This window comes from Tupaia chinensis, unplaced genomic scaffold (assembly GCF_000334495.1).
Source record: "Tupaia chinensis unplaced genomic scaffold, TupChi_1.0 Scaffold000634_1, whole genome shotgun sequence".
Classification (NCBI taxonomy): Eukaryota; Metazoa; Chordata; class Mammalia; order Scandentia; family Tupaiidae; genus Tupaia; species Tupaia belangeri.
This window is the reverse complement of record NW_006160154.1, coordinates 293,784-308,673: the sequence shown is the minus strand read 5'-3', so window position 1 is coordinate 308,673 and position 14,890 is coordinate 293,784. Positions and strand designations below refer to the sequence as shown.

Below are 14,890 nucleotides of genomic sequence, written 5' to 3'. Positions count from 1 at the left end.
CTCTTTCCTTATTTCTTCCCTTCCTTTCTTCGACTCTTTCTCTCTCTTCTGTCTTTCTTTACTTTCTTGCCAGAGAATGTATATGCTCTTGAGAGAGAGAGAGAGAGAGAGAGAGAGGGAATGAATCCCCGAATGGGGTGTAGTCACACTGAAATCCCTTCTCTATCTCTCCATGTCGTCAGGATTTGGGGAACCCACACAAATGTGCCTGGCATGTTTTACAGCCCGCCAGGGCCAGAACTCAAACTGGAGTTGGCCATGTAGGCTCTGACTCCCGGTGCTCAGTGCTTAAATCTGTACTGTCAAAGGCCTGGACTTAAGATTTTAGAAACACTGTGTTCTAAAAAGATGTCTGGACTACTTTTTTTTTTTTTTAAATTTTTATTTGCCAGATGGTGTATGTGCTCACCAGGAAGAGAGATAGAAAGAGAGAAGAGTGAGGAAGAAAGCACTTGCCATGGGGCATGGTCACACTACAACCCCTTCCCCTTCATTTCTTTATCCTGTTTGGATTTTGGGCATGCATGCACACATGCCCAGTGTGGTTTTGAAGCCACTGGGTCCAGGACTCAAACAGCATGGCTTAAAATCCATCTTCCTTAACCACCAGGCCATGGGCTGACCTCTTTCTTTTATTTTCTTTAAGGTCTGTTTCCTCCGAATGAGAGGGGGGAGAGAGAGAGAGAGAGAGAAAGAGAGAGAGAGAGAGAGAGAGAGAGAGAGAGAGAGAGAGAGAGAGAGAGAGATGCACCCAAGAAAGGGTCTTCATGGCAGAATCTGCTCCCAGTTTCAGCCAGCCCAGACCGGGGACATGAGGGTACAGAGAGGTTCTGGGATGAGAACACAGGACTTCCCATATGAGTCCAGTTGTATCATGGCTGTGGCACTGCCTGGCCCCTGGGGTTGTGCTTGTTATAAAAAGTTTGGTATTCCTGGGAACCAGCAGTTACCGTAATGGCTATATCGCTGGACTCCCACATAGTCGACCACGGTTTGCGTCCCGGACTTGCCGGGCACGTGTGCGTGTGTGCCCAAGATCCCGAGAGGAGAATGGAGGAGAAGGGATTGCGGCGTGACCATCCCCCTTGGGGGGTGATTTCTCACTTTCTGTCTCTAATATCTCTGTCTGTCTGGCGAGTGCATGCGCCCTATAGTGAAAATCTCTCCAAAAAAAAAAAAAAAAAAGTTTGGTATTCTGTCATTTTTTACCACCTCTTTCCCAATACCTGACATTACTTTTAGTGTCCACATACTGTCCCACTACAGTGAATGGACTGTGTTCACTTAATATTATGTTCTCAAGATTCATCTGTGTTGCGGCACATGACAGATTTCTTTTTTCTTTAAGGCTATATTCCATTGTATGGATGTCCCCGGTTTTGCTTATCCATTCATTTGCTGGTGGATGTCTGGATGCTTCCTTCCATCTTTGTTCTGTTGTGAGCAGTGCTGCTATGAACGTTGACGTGTAACCTCTATGAGGCCCTGTTTTCTATTCTTTTACATATGTATCCAGAAGTAGAGTTGCTGGGTCATATGGTAGTTTTATTTTTAATTATTTGAGGGAACTCCATACTGTTTTCCATAGCTGCTGCATCATTTCACATTCCCAAAATAAACAAGGGATTTTGTTCAGGAGACCTCTGAGCCTTCGAGCCAACTGTTGTTGTAGTCAGGCAACAGCTCTGGTTAACTTCCAGCGGGCCTATGGTGGTGGTTTTCTAACCAGGTACTTTTCTTTTTCTTTCTTTTCTTTTTCTTCTTTTCTTTTTTTTTTCCCAAGAGGTTTTTGCTATAGGGTGCATGTGCTTCCTGGAGAGACAGAGGTGGAAAACAAGAAATCACCTCCTAGAGGGGATGACCATGCCACTAACCCTTCTCCTTCATTCTCCTCTTGGAATTCTCATGCATGTGTGCACACCGTGAGCTTCAACCTGCTAGGTCCAAGACTTGAACTATGGTTGACTATGTGGAAATCCAGCGCCTTAACCACTACATTACCTGCTGGCTCTGCAGGTCCTTTTCTAAAGTCCTGCCTGTTTCAGGTCCACCCTTGTGATTCCAGCACTGTTTTCCATAGTAGCTATACCACTCACTCACAGTGCATAGCGTTCCAATTTCCCCACTGCCTTTATCTTTTTAAATTAATGCTCCTTTTGAATAACACTTCAAAAATAGAAACGAAAAAAAGAGTAAGTTACCAATATTCTACCATATGGTGAGAACTGTTAACATTCCTCTTCTCCTAATTTATTTTATTTATTTCTGCATAGCTCTTTACCTTACTAGGTCTTAAATATTAATAAAATTAAATAAGAAAGACTGTTTTTTAAAGAATTATTTTATTTAATATTATTATTTAAAAATATTGCTGTAGGGCACATGTGCTCACCAGAGTGAATGGGTGAGAGAGGGAGAGAGAGAGAATGTAAGAAAGCAAGATATCAGGTCCGGGACTTAAACTGTGGTCAACCATATGACAGTCCAGCACCTTAACCATCATACCACCTGCTGGCCCCCAGAAAAGACTTTAGACCTGTGAAGCTGCAGTAAATGTAGTGGTCTCCAGATTCTTCTTCTTCTTTTTTCCCCCCCCTATTTTATGATTTCTTATTTATGTTTTATTGTAATTGTACATCTTTGAGAAGTATAATATGGATTTTGAAAACATTCATACAATGTATGATAATGAAATCAAATCAGGGATATTACCATATTCATCGTTTTCAACAGAGAATATAATGTACTGTTAATTTTCACACTACTTTTCTTTCTTCCTTTTCTTTTTTCTTTATATGTATATATTTATATTTATATATATATATTTATATTATACACACACACATATATATGTACAAAATTGACCATGTCTGTCCTTTTTGGTCAGGTGTGGTATGCCATTCCACAACCCATTCGCCCTGTCTGCCCATGTTCCTGTGTCTGTTAAACACTTTTTACTGGAGCCCTTCCATCCCTCCCGATTCCTATACCTTCATGCAGTCTCTGGTATCTACAGTTTTTCTTTCTACTTGTATGTCTTCAGATCTTTCCATTTCTGCCTTGAAATGCAGACATTCAGTATATATTGAGTGAGGACATACAGCATTTGTTTTTCATAGTCTGACTTCTTTCTTTCTCTCTTCTTTTTTTTTAAAAAATTATTTTATTTATTATTATTATTGTTATTTTTTACTTTCCTGTAGGGCACATGTGCTCACCAGAGAGACACAGAAAGAGAGAGAGAGACAGAGAGAGAGAAAGCCACCAGATACAGGACTTGAACCATGGTTGGCCATGTGGGAGTGCCCCAACCACCATATCACCTGCTAACCCCATAGTCTGGCTTATTTTACTGAGCATTACATCCTCTAGATTTGACCACTTTATATTGAATGGCAGGATGTCACTGTTCTTTATGGCCGAGTAGTATTCCATGGCATATATGTACCACATTTCTTAAATACAGTCATCAGTTTTTGGACACTTAGGTTGATTCTATGTTTTAGCTATTGTGAATAATGCTGCAATAAGGGAAGCCATGCTCTAAACCCACCTCCTAGATTCCCAAAATATACAGACAAGAAGCCATTTTAAAGCTGAGGTGTATCCTGGTGTGTTCAGGGAAGCTATACTCTAAACCTGCCTCCTAGACTCCCAAAATATTCAGACAAGCACTGTGGAGGAGAAATTTTGTCACAAAATGACCAGAAACAACTGCAGAGCTACAAGAAACATGAAAAACCAAGAAAATGTCTCACCCGTAAGGGAAAAGAACAATACCTCATCATGTACAGACAGTACAGTAGAATTCTTGGAAATGTCTGATAAAGACTTCAGAATATTCATAATGACAAAACTAAACGAGATGCAAGAGCTGAGACATAATGAACTTCAGAAGATGCAGGAGAAAAGAGACAACGAGTTCCAGGAGGTGTTGAAGTTCTTTCATGATCTGAAAGAGGAAATATACACCATGAAAAAGAATCAAATGGAGCTATTACAGATGAAGTCTGCCCTTCAGGAAATCAAAACGTCCTGAAAGTATTACAAGCAGATTAGTCCATGCAGAAAATCGAATCTCGTATGTTGAAGGTAATACCTCTGATCTAGAAAAAAAAACAACCACAAAAAAAAAAACAACTGAGAAAATAACACCCAAAAATGAGAATACTATATGAGAAATACTAGACAGCATTAAGCTCCCAAACATTCGGATAATTGGTATCCCAGAAGGTGAGGAAACTAATAAAGGCATTGATAATTTATTCCATGAAATCTTAGAAGAAAACTTTCCAGATCTAAAGAGGCATTTAAATATCCAGACCCAAGATATACAAAGGACCCCTAATAGCATCAACCCAAGAAGATCATCTCCAAGGCACATCATAGCCAGACTGATCAAATCTATAGACAAAGACAAGATACTAAAATTGGCAAGAGAGTAACATCAGGTTACTTATAAAGGTTATCCAATCAGGCTAACCTCAGACCTCTCACCAGAAACAATGCGAGCAAGGAAAGAATGAGAAAATATATTCAAAATGTTAAGTGAAAAACAGTTTCAACCAAGAATACTATACCCAGGAAGATTATCTTTCATATAGAAAGAAAGAATAAAAACATTTTCAGATAAACAAGACTTGAAATAATTTGCCAGTAGGCAGACCCACTCCAAGAAATTCTGAAAGGAGTGCTGGACCAGTGAAACTAAAAATACATACAGAAATAAGAGAACAAAAAGGCAATCAAGAAAATGATCAATTTAATGTTAGGGATAAGAAATATCAATAACAACGTAGAATGTTAACTCACAGGATTTAAATAGAAAGATTGGACCATAGCAACACTGCATATTCAACAGAAGAGAGTTCGAACATAAGACTGAACTGGCAAAATAGAATTTTATGACTTTTGAGCAAAACATTACTGATTTTTTTTTTTTACTATGCTTTGTTTTCTCAATTTAAACAGTTAACTTTCTTTTCAATTGTTGATAGGTTTAGCAATATGTTAAAATATTTTTCTTGTTTGTTTTTCTTGTTTGTTTCTTTAAATGGAAACATAAACTTTTCTTCCTTCCTGACCCCTCTGGAATTGGAAACTATTTGGGAATATTCTTATTTTGTGGGAGAAGGTTTATTTGCATAAGTTCAATTATGCTTGTTGCATTGATTCAGAAATTGAAAGTACTCATTATTGGACAGGGCTTTGACAGGAATATCATATCTGAAGATTAATTAGAAAACATGGAACTAAGGTGAATCTCAATTAAGCCAACAGAAGCTCCAAGAAAGATGGCCTGGCCCCATAAATAGTTCTGCCTGGCAGAGACGATTAGAGAAGATAAATGAAAGAATTTATAACATAAAATTACCTGGACTTTTCCAGCCCAACATTGTAATCAGTAGAGACTGCAAAAGAGAAATCACATCAGAGAATTATCTTTTTTTCTTTTTTTTTTTGAGAGGTTTTTGCTATAGGGCACGTGCGCTTGCCAGACAGACAGAGAGAGACATAGAGACAGAAAGTGAGAAATCACCCCCCGGGGGGATGGTCACGCTGCAATCCCTTCTCTTCCATTCTCCTCTCGGGATCTTGGGCACGCACGCACACGCGCCCAGCATGAGTTTTAAGCCACGGGGTCTGGGACGCGAACCGCGGTCGACTACGTGAGAGTCTAGCGACATAGCCATTATGCTAAATGCTGGTTCCCACCAGAGAATTATCTTGAGGAAGACTTTGAGGGAAGAAAAAGAGACTAATTTTTGCTAGCAGATGGTATATCATAGAATACACTTGGACAGGGCTGAATTGAGAGGGTTTATGTGTGACTAGTGTGCTGGGCATTTGCTTTTCAACAATTTGAGTAGTTTTGACATGTAAATATTTTCTAAAAAATATTTAAAGCCATACTGTTTTTGTTGTTATAGAGTCACAAACAAAATAATTTTAAAATTTTTAAAATAAGTAAATAAACCTAGGGGAAAAAAACCTCTTCAAGCCAATAATAATAATAAAAAAAAAGCAATAATGCTGCAATAAACATGGATGTGCGAGTGTCTTTCTGAGTGAACTTTTTTTAATAAGAATTATTTTATTTAATTTTATTTTTTAATTTGACCAGAGAGGGAGGGACAGAGTGAGAGAGAGAAGGAAAGTGAGAAAGCAAGCCACCAGGTATGGGACTCGAACCGTGGTGAACCATGTGGGATTCCAGCGCTCTTAACCACCACGACACCTGAGTGAACTTTTAATCCCTATCTTAACTGCCCGTTAGGATGCTAATATTCTGAGTCCTGTGTTAGGGTGACCTCTAGAGGTAGAAGTGGTACATTGCAATGGTACTAGGGGCACTAGCAGGTTCTCCATTGCTGCAACATTACGGCTTGTGTCTGGCTGTTGAAAATCCTGTTCAGATCTTTTCCAGCTGTTTATGTATGTCTTTTACAAAGTTCACAGCAGAAGTTCTTCCAAAACACTTAACCCAAAACATTTAAATTAATCTAACTGGGACAAAACAAAAAAAAAATGGATTTGATTTGTGTCATGTAGATTTGTTGAACTTGAGAATAGGACGGATCTCTCTGAATATGAAAGCTTCTCAAAACCTTTCATTGGGTTTTCCCTAGGGATACAACACAGTGGGAGCTTGGAGTTTCAGCTATCCAGGAGGCTAATGTGTGGCCATGTCAGGCCCCAGTTTGTCTCGTTTTACCTCTTCCTGCCCAGGGGAGGCAGGGCCCTAGGCTGAAAGGCTTATATAGATTCTTGATCCTGCCTCTGCAGGAGACCAGTGGTTATGGCTTGTCCTGTTACTACTTTCTTTCTTTCTTTCTTTTTTTTAGAGATTTTTGCTATAGGGCATGTGTGCTCTCCAGAAAGAGAGAGACAGAGAGATAGAAAGAGAGAAATCACCCTCCAGGGGCATGGCCACACCGCAATCTCTTCTTCTCTGTTCTCCTCTTAGGATCTTGGGCACGCACGCACACGTGCCTGGTGTGAGTTTAAGCCACCGGGTCCAGGCCTCGAACCATGGTCAACTACATGGGAGTCCAGCAACATAGCCATTACGCTAACTGCTGGTCCCCCTGTTACTACTTTCTGTCTCAAGACCTTTTCCTTCCCAGTTCCTTAGGGATGATCCCTCTTGTACTCCCATTAATTTATTGAGTCTGACTCCGTGATTTTGAAAGAATGGCTGAAACTTTGCTTTGGATTAATGAGAAGACTTGATGACATGCCACTTGACTGCTGAATCTTGAAACAGGTGCTTTTGAGCACATCAGGCTCTCAGACACAATTCTCTAAAGGATGAAATGGTTACTCATTATATTAGTAGGCTCAGGCATTAAGGACACTCTGTGGCCCAGCCTCGGTGGTGCAGGAGATGGGGTGCTGCTTGTGATAGTGGGGCCACACGAGAGACCTAGGGTTGCATCTCGGATCAACTTGAACACACCGGGCATGCTGTGATCCTGGTTGTCTGGAAGGCTGTCTGTTAGCTCATTAAATAAATAAATAAATTTTAAAGACTGTGAGTTTGGTGGAAAGGTCGTTGTGTGAGGTTGAGAGTGGTGTCTTTCATGTTTTATTTACCTAAAAAAATGACATGATAGGGCTGGACAGTGGTGCAGTGGAACTCTGCGACTCTGCGAGACGGGGCCACATGAGAAGGTTCATGTCTGGAGACCTCCCTGAGTACACAGGGAATTCGTGCTCATGATCTGGGGCGGGCTGAGTGGCTCGCAGCGTCAAGATCCTGTTGGGATACCTGTCCTTCTGTCTTTCTTTCTCCCTCTTGGAAGAAGTAAGCACACACACACACACACACACACCCCTTAAAACGACAACAAAACCCAAACAACCAAGAAACAAATATGGCAGGATTGGTGGTGGTTAGTTCTGAGTGACAGAAATATGGAGATGTTTATTATTCTTCTAAATTTTAAAATATCTTAAATTATGAAAAGAAAATAATTCTAGGAAACCAAGAGGTACCATATTAAGCCTCTCACCTATTTCTCTGTAACACCAAATACTTTTAATTGAACTGAAATGTGTTTTTGTTTGGTAGCTACAAACAACTCTTCGGAGACACAAGGATTTTTATTCTGGTTATATTTATGGGCAACATGGTTGACTTTTACCAGTGTTGTTAATCCTAGGCTTAGCCATTGCAGCAAATCTAATTTATACAAATCATATAGTTCCAAACGGACTAATTCAGATGTAATTTCCTTCGGCCAGTAGGCCTGTCTGATCTCTGAATAAAGTAGGTGTTAGGCCCATTCAGGTCACATAGGATAAAGGTTCTCTGATTTCCTCTCCTGATGAGGATTGACTGTGGAACTGTGAGAGAGTAAGGGATTCAGGAAGCCATCTCTGCAGTTACATTTCTGTTGCAGAAATGGGACATTGTTCAGGCGACACCAGAGCCTCTGACAGACAGTGGCTCTGGTGACTCAAAGCAGTTTTAAGGGTGGTTGTTTCATAAGGAGGCCTTTTTCTAAGGTTCAGCCTGCTCAAGGTCCACCATTGTGGTAGCTCCACTACTACCTGTATTTCTTTTCTTTTCTTTCTTTTTTTTTTTTTTTAAATCTATTTATTTATTTCTTCCATGAGGTAGAAAGAGGAAAAGAGGGAGAAAGAGAGAGGACATTCCAACAGGGCCTCGAACTGCTGCACATCCACAGTCTTCAGCCAGCCCTGAATCACTGGCAGGCGTGTGACTGGCGTGCTCAGGGAATCTTCCATGTAGGATTGCCTTTCAGAGCAGAACTTTTTAACCACTGTGCCATTGTCTGGCCACTTTTCCACCCCTATATCTGTATTTTTGTTGCTCCTCAGGCCTTTGATGCATCTGCTATGTGAGTCTCCGTTTCAGACTTCCTTGTGGCCATGGTATAGGCTCCCCTTGGACTGAGCTCTGAGGTGGGCCACTGGGCATCCTGTAGGCATCTGCCTTGGGTCAGTTTCCCATCTTGGGTCTAGTCTGTGGAAGTCAGGGTATTCAGCTCATGTGAGAGCAGAGTAATGCTATTCATCTATCTTTCCCAAATGCACTGCTGAGCCATTATAAAGGGACCAAGAGAGTGAAAACTGGATCAAGTATGGGGCTTTGGGAAGAGATTAGTAATTGGGGGGTTAAGGCAGGGCACCCATGATTGAGCTCTGGTGGGTTTAGAAAGAGGAACTGAGGCAAACGGAGATGCACACGGAACACAGACCATGCTGTCCCTACACATGCACACACTATCCTCGCTGCTGCTGTCAGCCATGGTGTGTTGCTGGCCCATGCCTTTGGACTTCAGTCCTCAGAATCATAACCCAAATGAACTTCTGTTCTTTATAAATTGCCTAGTCTCAGGTATTTCTGTGTGTAACCCAATAGTGAACTAAGACACACAACAAGCCCGTGGGTACTGAAATCCTGGTTTGGAGGCATGCTCCCGGAAAATGCAAAACATGTAGTCCAAGTCCAAGTTCCATGGGGGTGGAGATGGTTGCAAGCTCCTCTCTGTTCTCCCTAGTAAATGGGGTACCTTGAGTCATCAGATTGGAAGCCAACAAATCATACCAGTCAGCCTAGAAGATAATCCCACCAGTTAGGACCTTTTTTCTCTTCTTTTTCTTCCTCCTCCTCCTCCTCCTCCTCTTCTTCTTTTTAACGAAAGAGATGATGTGAGTTAGTAGAAAGAGCAAGGAAGGAGTATTTCCTGTTGGGTGTGGTGTGAAAGAATCAGGAAACTGGCTTCAGTCTCAGGTATACTGGTGGTTTCATGTCCTTGGATTTGGGACACAGGTTTACCCTTTGTGCAAATGTGCTGATGTTGTCTAGTCTGTTTTTCTAAAATAATTATTTATTTAATTTTATTTATTATTATTATTTTCCCAATTTTTGTTACAGTGCATGCATTTTCATGAGAGAGAAAGCGATAGGTATCTGGGACTTGAACTGCAGTTGGCCATGTGGGAGTCCAGCGCCTCAACCTCCACACCACCTCCTGACCCCTGTAATCTAAGTCTTAAATTTCCCATCTGTGGGACCGGCAGTTGGCATAATGATTACGTCGCTTGACTCTCATGTAGTTGACTGCGGTTCAAGTCCTGGACCTGGTGACTTAAACTCACGCTCTCAGGAATGGAGGAGAAGGGATTGCAGTGTGGCCATCCCCCCTGGGTGGTGATTTTTCACTTTCTGCCTCTCTGTCCCTCTCTGTCTTTCTGGCAAGCGCACACACCCTATAGCAAAATAACCTGCTGCCAAGGCATCACAGAAGACCCTTTACAGCTGGCATAAACTTTCTAATGAACTCACTGTAACACTTACTTTGTTTTGTGTATTTTTCACTAACTTTATGAGTCTCTACTTCAAGAATTCTTTTTATATACACATTAAAAAATGCTTGTTCGTCAAGGGTGGTGGTTGGAGATATTCAACATTTGGTTGCTTGTGCGTGAGATCTGCCTTTGTGAGCTCGACTACTCCAGATACCTCGTGTAGTCGGAAGTGTACAACATTTGTCCCTTTGTGTCTATATTCAGAATAATGGTCCTTGGGGTTATCCATGTTGCAGTGTCAGAATTTTCTTCTTCTTTTTTTCTTTTTTTGGAGAGATTTTTGCTATAGGGCGTGTGCGATCGCCAGAAAGACAGAGAGATAGAGAGACAGAAAGCGAGAAATCACCTCTCAGGGGGGATGGCCATGCCACAATCCCTTCTCCTCCATTCTCCTCTCGGGATCTTGGGCACGCACGCACACATGCTGGTGTGAGTTTAAGCCATCAGGTCTGGGACTCAAACTGCAGTCGACTACATGGGAGTCCAGGGACACAGCCATTACGCTAACTGCTGGTCCCCCTTCCTCTTTTTTTCATTTTTTCATGAGAGAGAGATTGCATCCCTGTTGTGGTCCCAGTGCTGTGAATCACCCCCAGCCACAGCCAGCCCTGGATCACTAGCACATAATGCCCAGTGTACACAGGGAGGTTTCTGGGCACGAACTGGAACCTTCCCATGTGGGTCAGCCCCACAGAACATTGTCCTTCACTGCTGCACCACCGTTTAGCTCCTCTTTCCTTTTTCAGGCTAAATAATATTCCATGTGTATATACACCACATTTAATTTATCCACTCTTCTGTTGATAGGCACTTAGAGTGCTTCCACTTCTTGGCTATGGTGACTAATGCTGCAATGAATACTGGTATACAAAAATCTCTGTGAGATTATTTTCAGTTACTGTGGGTATATTTCCGGAAGTGGAATTGCCGGATCACATTGTAACTATCCTTAATTTTGCGGGGCACTACCATACCTGTTTCCCATAGCAGCTGCACTATTTTATGAGCTCACCGACTGATTCCAGTCTCCACATCCTCACCAACACTTGCATTTTCTGTTTTCCGGTAAAGCCATCCACATGGGTGTGCGGTGTATCTCACTGTGGCTTTGATTTGCCTTTCCCTGATGATTAGCGATGCTGGCCTTCGTTTGTTTCTGCATCTATTTTTGATACTCACAGTGGTCATTCTCTGCTTCTTTCCAGAAAGGAGATGAAGTTGCTGGAGCAGGCAGGTTCCCTGAAAGGCTCTCTGGGTGTGGAGGAGCAGCTGTCACTCATCAGTGGCTGTTCCAACCTCCAGGAAGCAGTAGAGGGCGCCATGCACATTCAGGTGAGATGGAGACAGCCGTTCTCGGACCTGGAGGGCCTGCGGAGATTGTCTTCCAGCCTCTGGAAAAAGGAGGCGGAAGAAAAGGCATTTTGTGCCTTCAGGGTTGGAATTTTGTTTTATGTGCTAGGAAGCATGGTCCTTTAAACATCCACGTATATATCCAAGCGGACACTCCAGAAAAGCAAGCCTTCGCTTTTCCAATGAGAAGATGAAAAAAATTTTTAGAGGGTCAATTTGACCTTTAATATTTAAAGGATAGAAATGGCATATTGTAAATACCTACAAGATGAACTTATTTAGTTCTATAATGTGACCTGAAATAAGAATATGTAATATAGTGCTTTTACATTCCACAAAATGCTTTGGTTCAAGCTCCGGACTGCTCTCTCACTCCAATGTGTCTGTCTTACTAGACTGGAGATGCATTCTGAGTCTCTAAACAGACTTTTCCAGAGCACGCTATCTTTGCTTCCTTGGGGGTTTGCTATGCAGAACTTTTTGAGTCCTCTGTGATGTTGATGTTGAAAATCTTATTCTCGACCTCAAAGACCAATTTTCAAACATTTAGGTATTTTTCCCCATTTCAAGGGTGCTTCAACAATTTCCTAGAAAATAGAATTAAAGTATGAGTTTATGTTAGTGCAAAGAAATTCTGTAATTCATGCACACGATAGTATGCATTATCCTTTAACTTTTTGAAGACTCCTCTCCCGCCATGCTGGCACAGTCGTGACTCCATAACATGATAATTTGCTGTGTCTTTTTTTTTTTTTTTTTTTTTAAGTGGCTTTGTAAAACTAGCTTACAAATTTCCAGCACTAGGAATTATAAAGTCATGACCCAGGAATAATGAACAAGATATTTTGATCAACTGGACTGGGGAGAAATGTTCACATATTGAAACTTTGTAAGCTAAACAATGTGATTGAATGTATATAAACATATAATTAAAGAAAGTAAAAACAAATTGCAAAAATAAAATGTCTTTATATACCCACCCCATGTTTTAGAAATAGCCTATCAGCTTCCGCCCCCTCCTACCTCTCACCCACCCACACGTAGGGCTCAGTAGGGCTCATTCACACATAGGGCTCACTCCGAGCTCTAGACTCCTCCTTAGCACTGCCATTGTCGCCCTCGAGCAGCCATCATGATTATCTACCAGATCTCATCAGCCACAATGAGATATCTTCCAACCCTGGAGCTGTGCCTGGAGGGGGAGGGAAGGATGGTCAGTAGGACAGAGGGTAGCACTGATGACTCGCTCATTGGTGGAATGCCTCTGCTGAAGGCCCTGAGGCGAAGGCACCGAATGTGCAGTAGCCACCGTAGTCACTGGTGTTCACCTTGTCACGAACCATCACTTGCAGGAAATCAGCTTCCCAAAAGAAACCTATAAGAAGTACATCAAAGATGACATGAAATCAATCAAAGGCAAACTTGAAGAACTGAGACCAAGAAAGAGTAACATCATTTATGACAGGGGCTGTGAACAAACCAAGCATAGTCTTGCTAATTTTGAAAACTACCAGTTTTTTTTTTTTTTTTTAAGAGGTTTTTGCTATAGGTCCTGTGCCACGCACCAGTAAGACAGAGATAGAAAGACAGAAAGCGAGAAATCATCCCCCAGGGAGGATGGCCATGCTGCAATCCTTTCTCCTCCATTCTCCTCTCGGGATCTTGGGCACGTGGTGTGAGTTTAAGCCACTGGGTCCAGGACTCGAACAGCGGTCGACTACATGGGAGTCCAGCAACATAGCCATTACGCCAACTGCTGGTCCCCAAAACTGCCAGTTCTTGATTGGTGAAAACACGAATCCAGATGGCATGGTTGCACTGCTGGACTACTGTGAGGATGGTGTGAACCCATATATGATTTCCATTAAGGATGGTTTAGAAATGGGAAAAACTTAACAAATTTGGCGATGACTTCAGATCGATGACCTGTCATCATAAATGACTGCTGCTTGTCATCCACAAAACACCAGCACTAAGGACAGATGGGACTGATGTCATCTTGAGCTCTCTATTTATTTTGACAGTGATTCATTTGGAGTGGAGACATTGTCTTTAAGGAAAAAAAACATGTCATGTAGGTTGTCTAAAAATAAAATATATTTAAACTCATTGGAGACAATGCCTGTTAATTTAATACATTTAAACTAAATCCATCATGTAGTGTTTCTGAAGAAGCTAGAGCCTGGTTATAAACCATTATTACGAAGCATAAGACTCTTCAAATAAATTGTACAATGAAAACTACTTCTGGGACTAGAATAGCGAAACAAATAAAACCAATTCATGCCCACCCAGGGACACCCATCCCTTGGGGCCTGCAGTTGGCTTAATGACTATGTTGTTGGACTCCCAGGTAGTGGACTGTAGTTCGAGTCCCGGACCTGGTGACTTAAACTCATGCTGGGTGCATGTGCGTGTGTGCCCAAGATCCCGAGAGAAGAATAGAGGAGAAGGGATTGCGGTGTGGCCATCTCCCCTGGGGGGTGGGGGTGATTTCTCTCTCTCTCTCGTCTTTCTGGTGAGTGCACACATCCTATAGCAAAAATCTCTCCCTCCCCCCCACCAAAAAAAATTAAGTTTTAATTCTGAGTTGCAGTAAAGGGGAAGACCATGCTTATAGCTGTGCCAACGTTTGAAGTGGAGGCTTTTCATCACCTGCAGTGGAGGTAGTTAACTTGCAAGAGATTACCAAAAGAATAAAAAGAGACTAAATCAGTTGTTAAAAAAAAAAAAAAACAGCAGTTAGCGTAATGGCTATGTCACTGAACTCGCATGTAGCTGACCGCAGTTAGAGTCCCAGACCCGGTGGCTTAAACTCACACCGGGCGCGTGTGCGTGCGTGCTCAAGATCCCGAAAGGAGACTGGGGAGAATGGATTGCAGCATGGCCATACCCCCTGGAGGGTGATTTCTCTCGCTTTCTATCTCTCTGTCTCTTTCTGTCTTTCTGGCAAGCGTACGCACCCTATAGCAAAAACCTCTCCAAAACAAAACAAAACAAACAAACAGACAAACAAAAAAAGTAAAGGAAATAGTTTATCAGATGATTTTTGCGAACACTTAAACTAGCATGTTGAAGTAGTTCAGTCTAATGTGTCCTCAAATGCTGTATTGCTTTTTTCTCTTTCTTTCCTTTCTTCTCTTTCTTTCTTTCTTTCTTTCTTTCTTTCTTTCTTTCTTTCTTTCTTTCTTTCTTTCTT

The 14,890-nt window shown here is 41.8% G+C and overlaps 1 protein-coding gene across 1 annotated transcript in view; it reads left to right on the top strand.

Annotated features, from left to right (window-relative positions):
* CRYL1 (crystallin lambda 1) overlaps positions 1 to 14,890 on the top strand; it is a 176,780-nt gene that overhangs the window by 26,344 nt on the left and 135,546 nt on the right. The window contains exon 3 of the mRNA XM_006159501.1: positions 11,547 to 11,673. Within this exon, the coding sequence (XP_006159563.1) occupies positions 11,547 to 11,673 (127 nt within the window). The remainder of the gene's footprint in view (positions 1 to 11,546; positions 11,674 to 14,890) is intronic.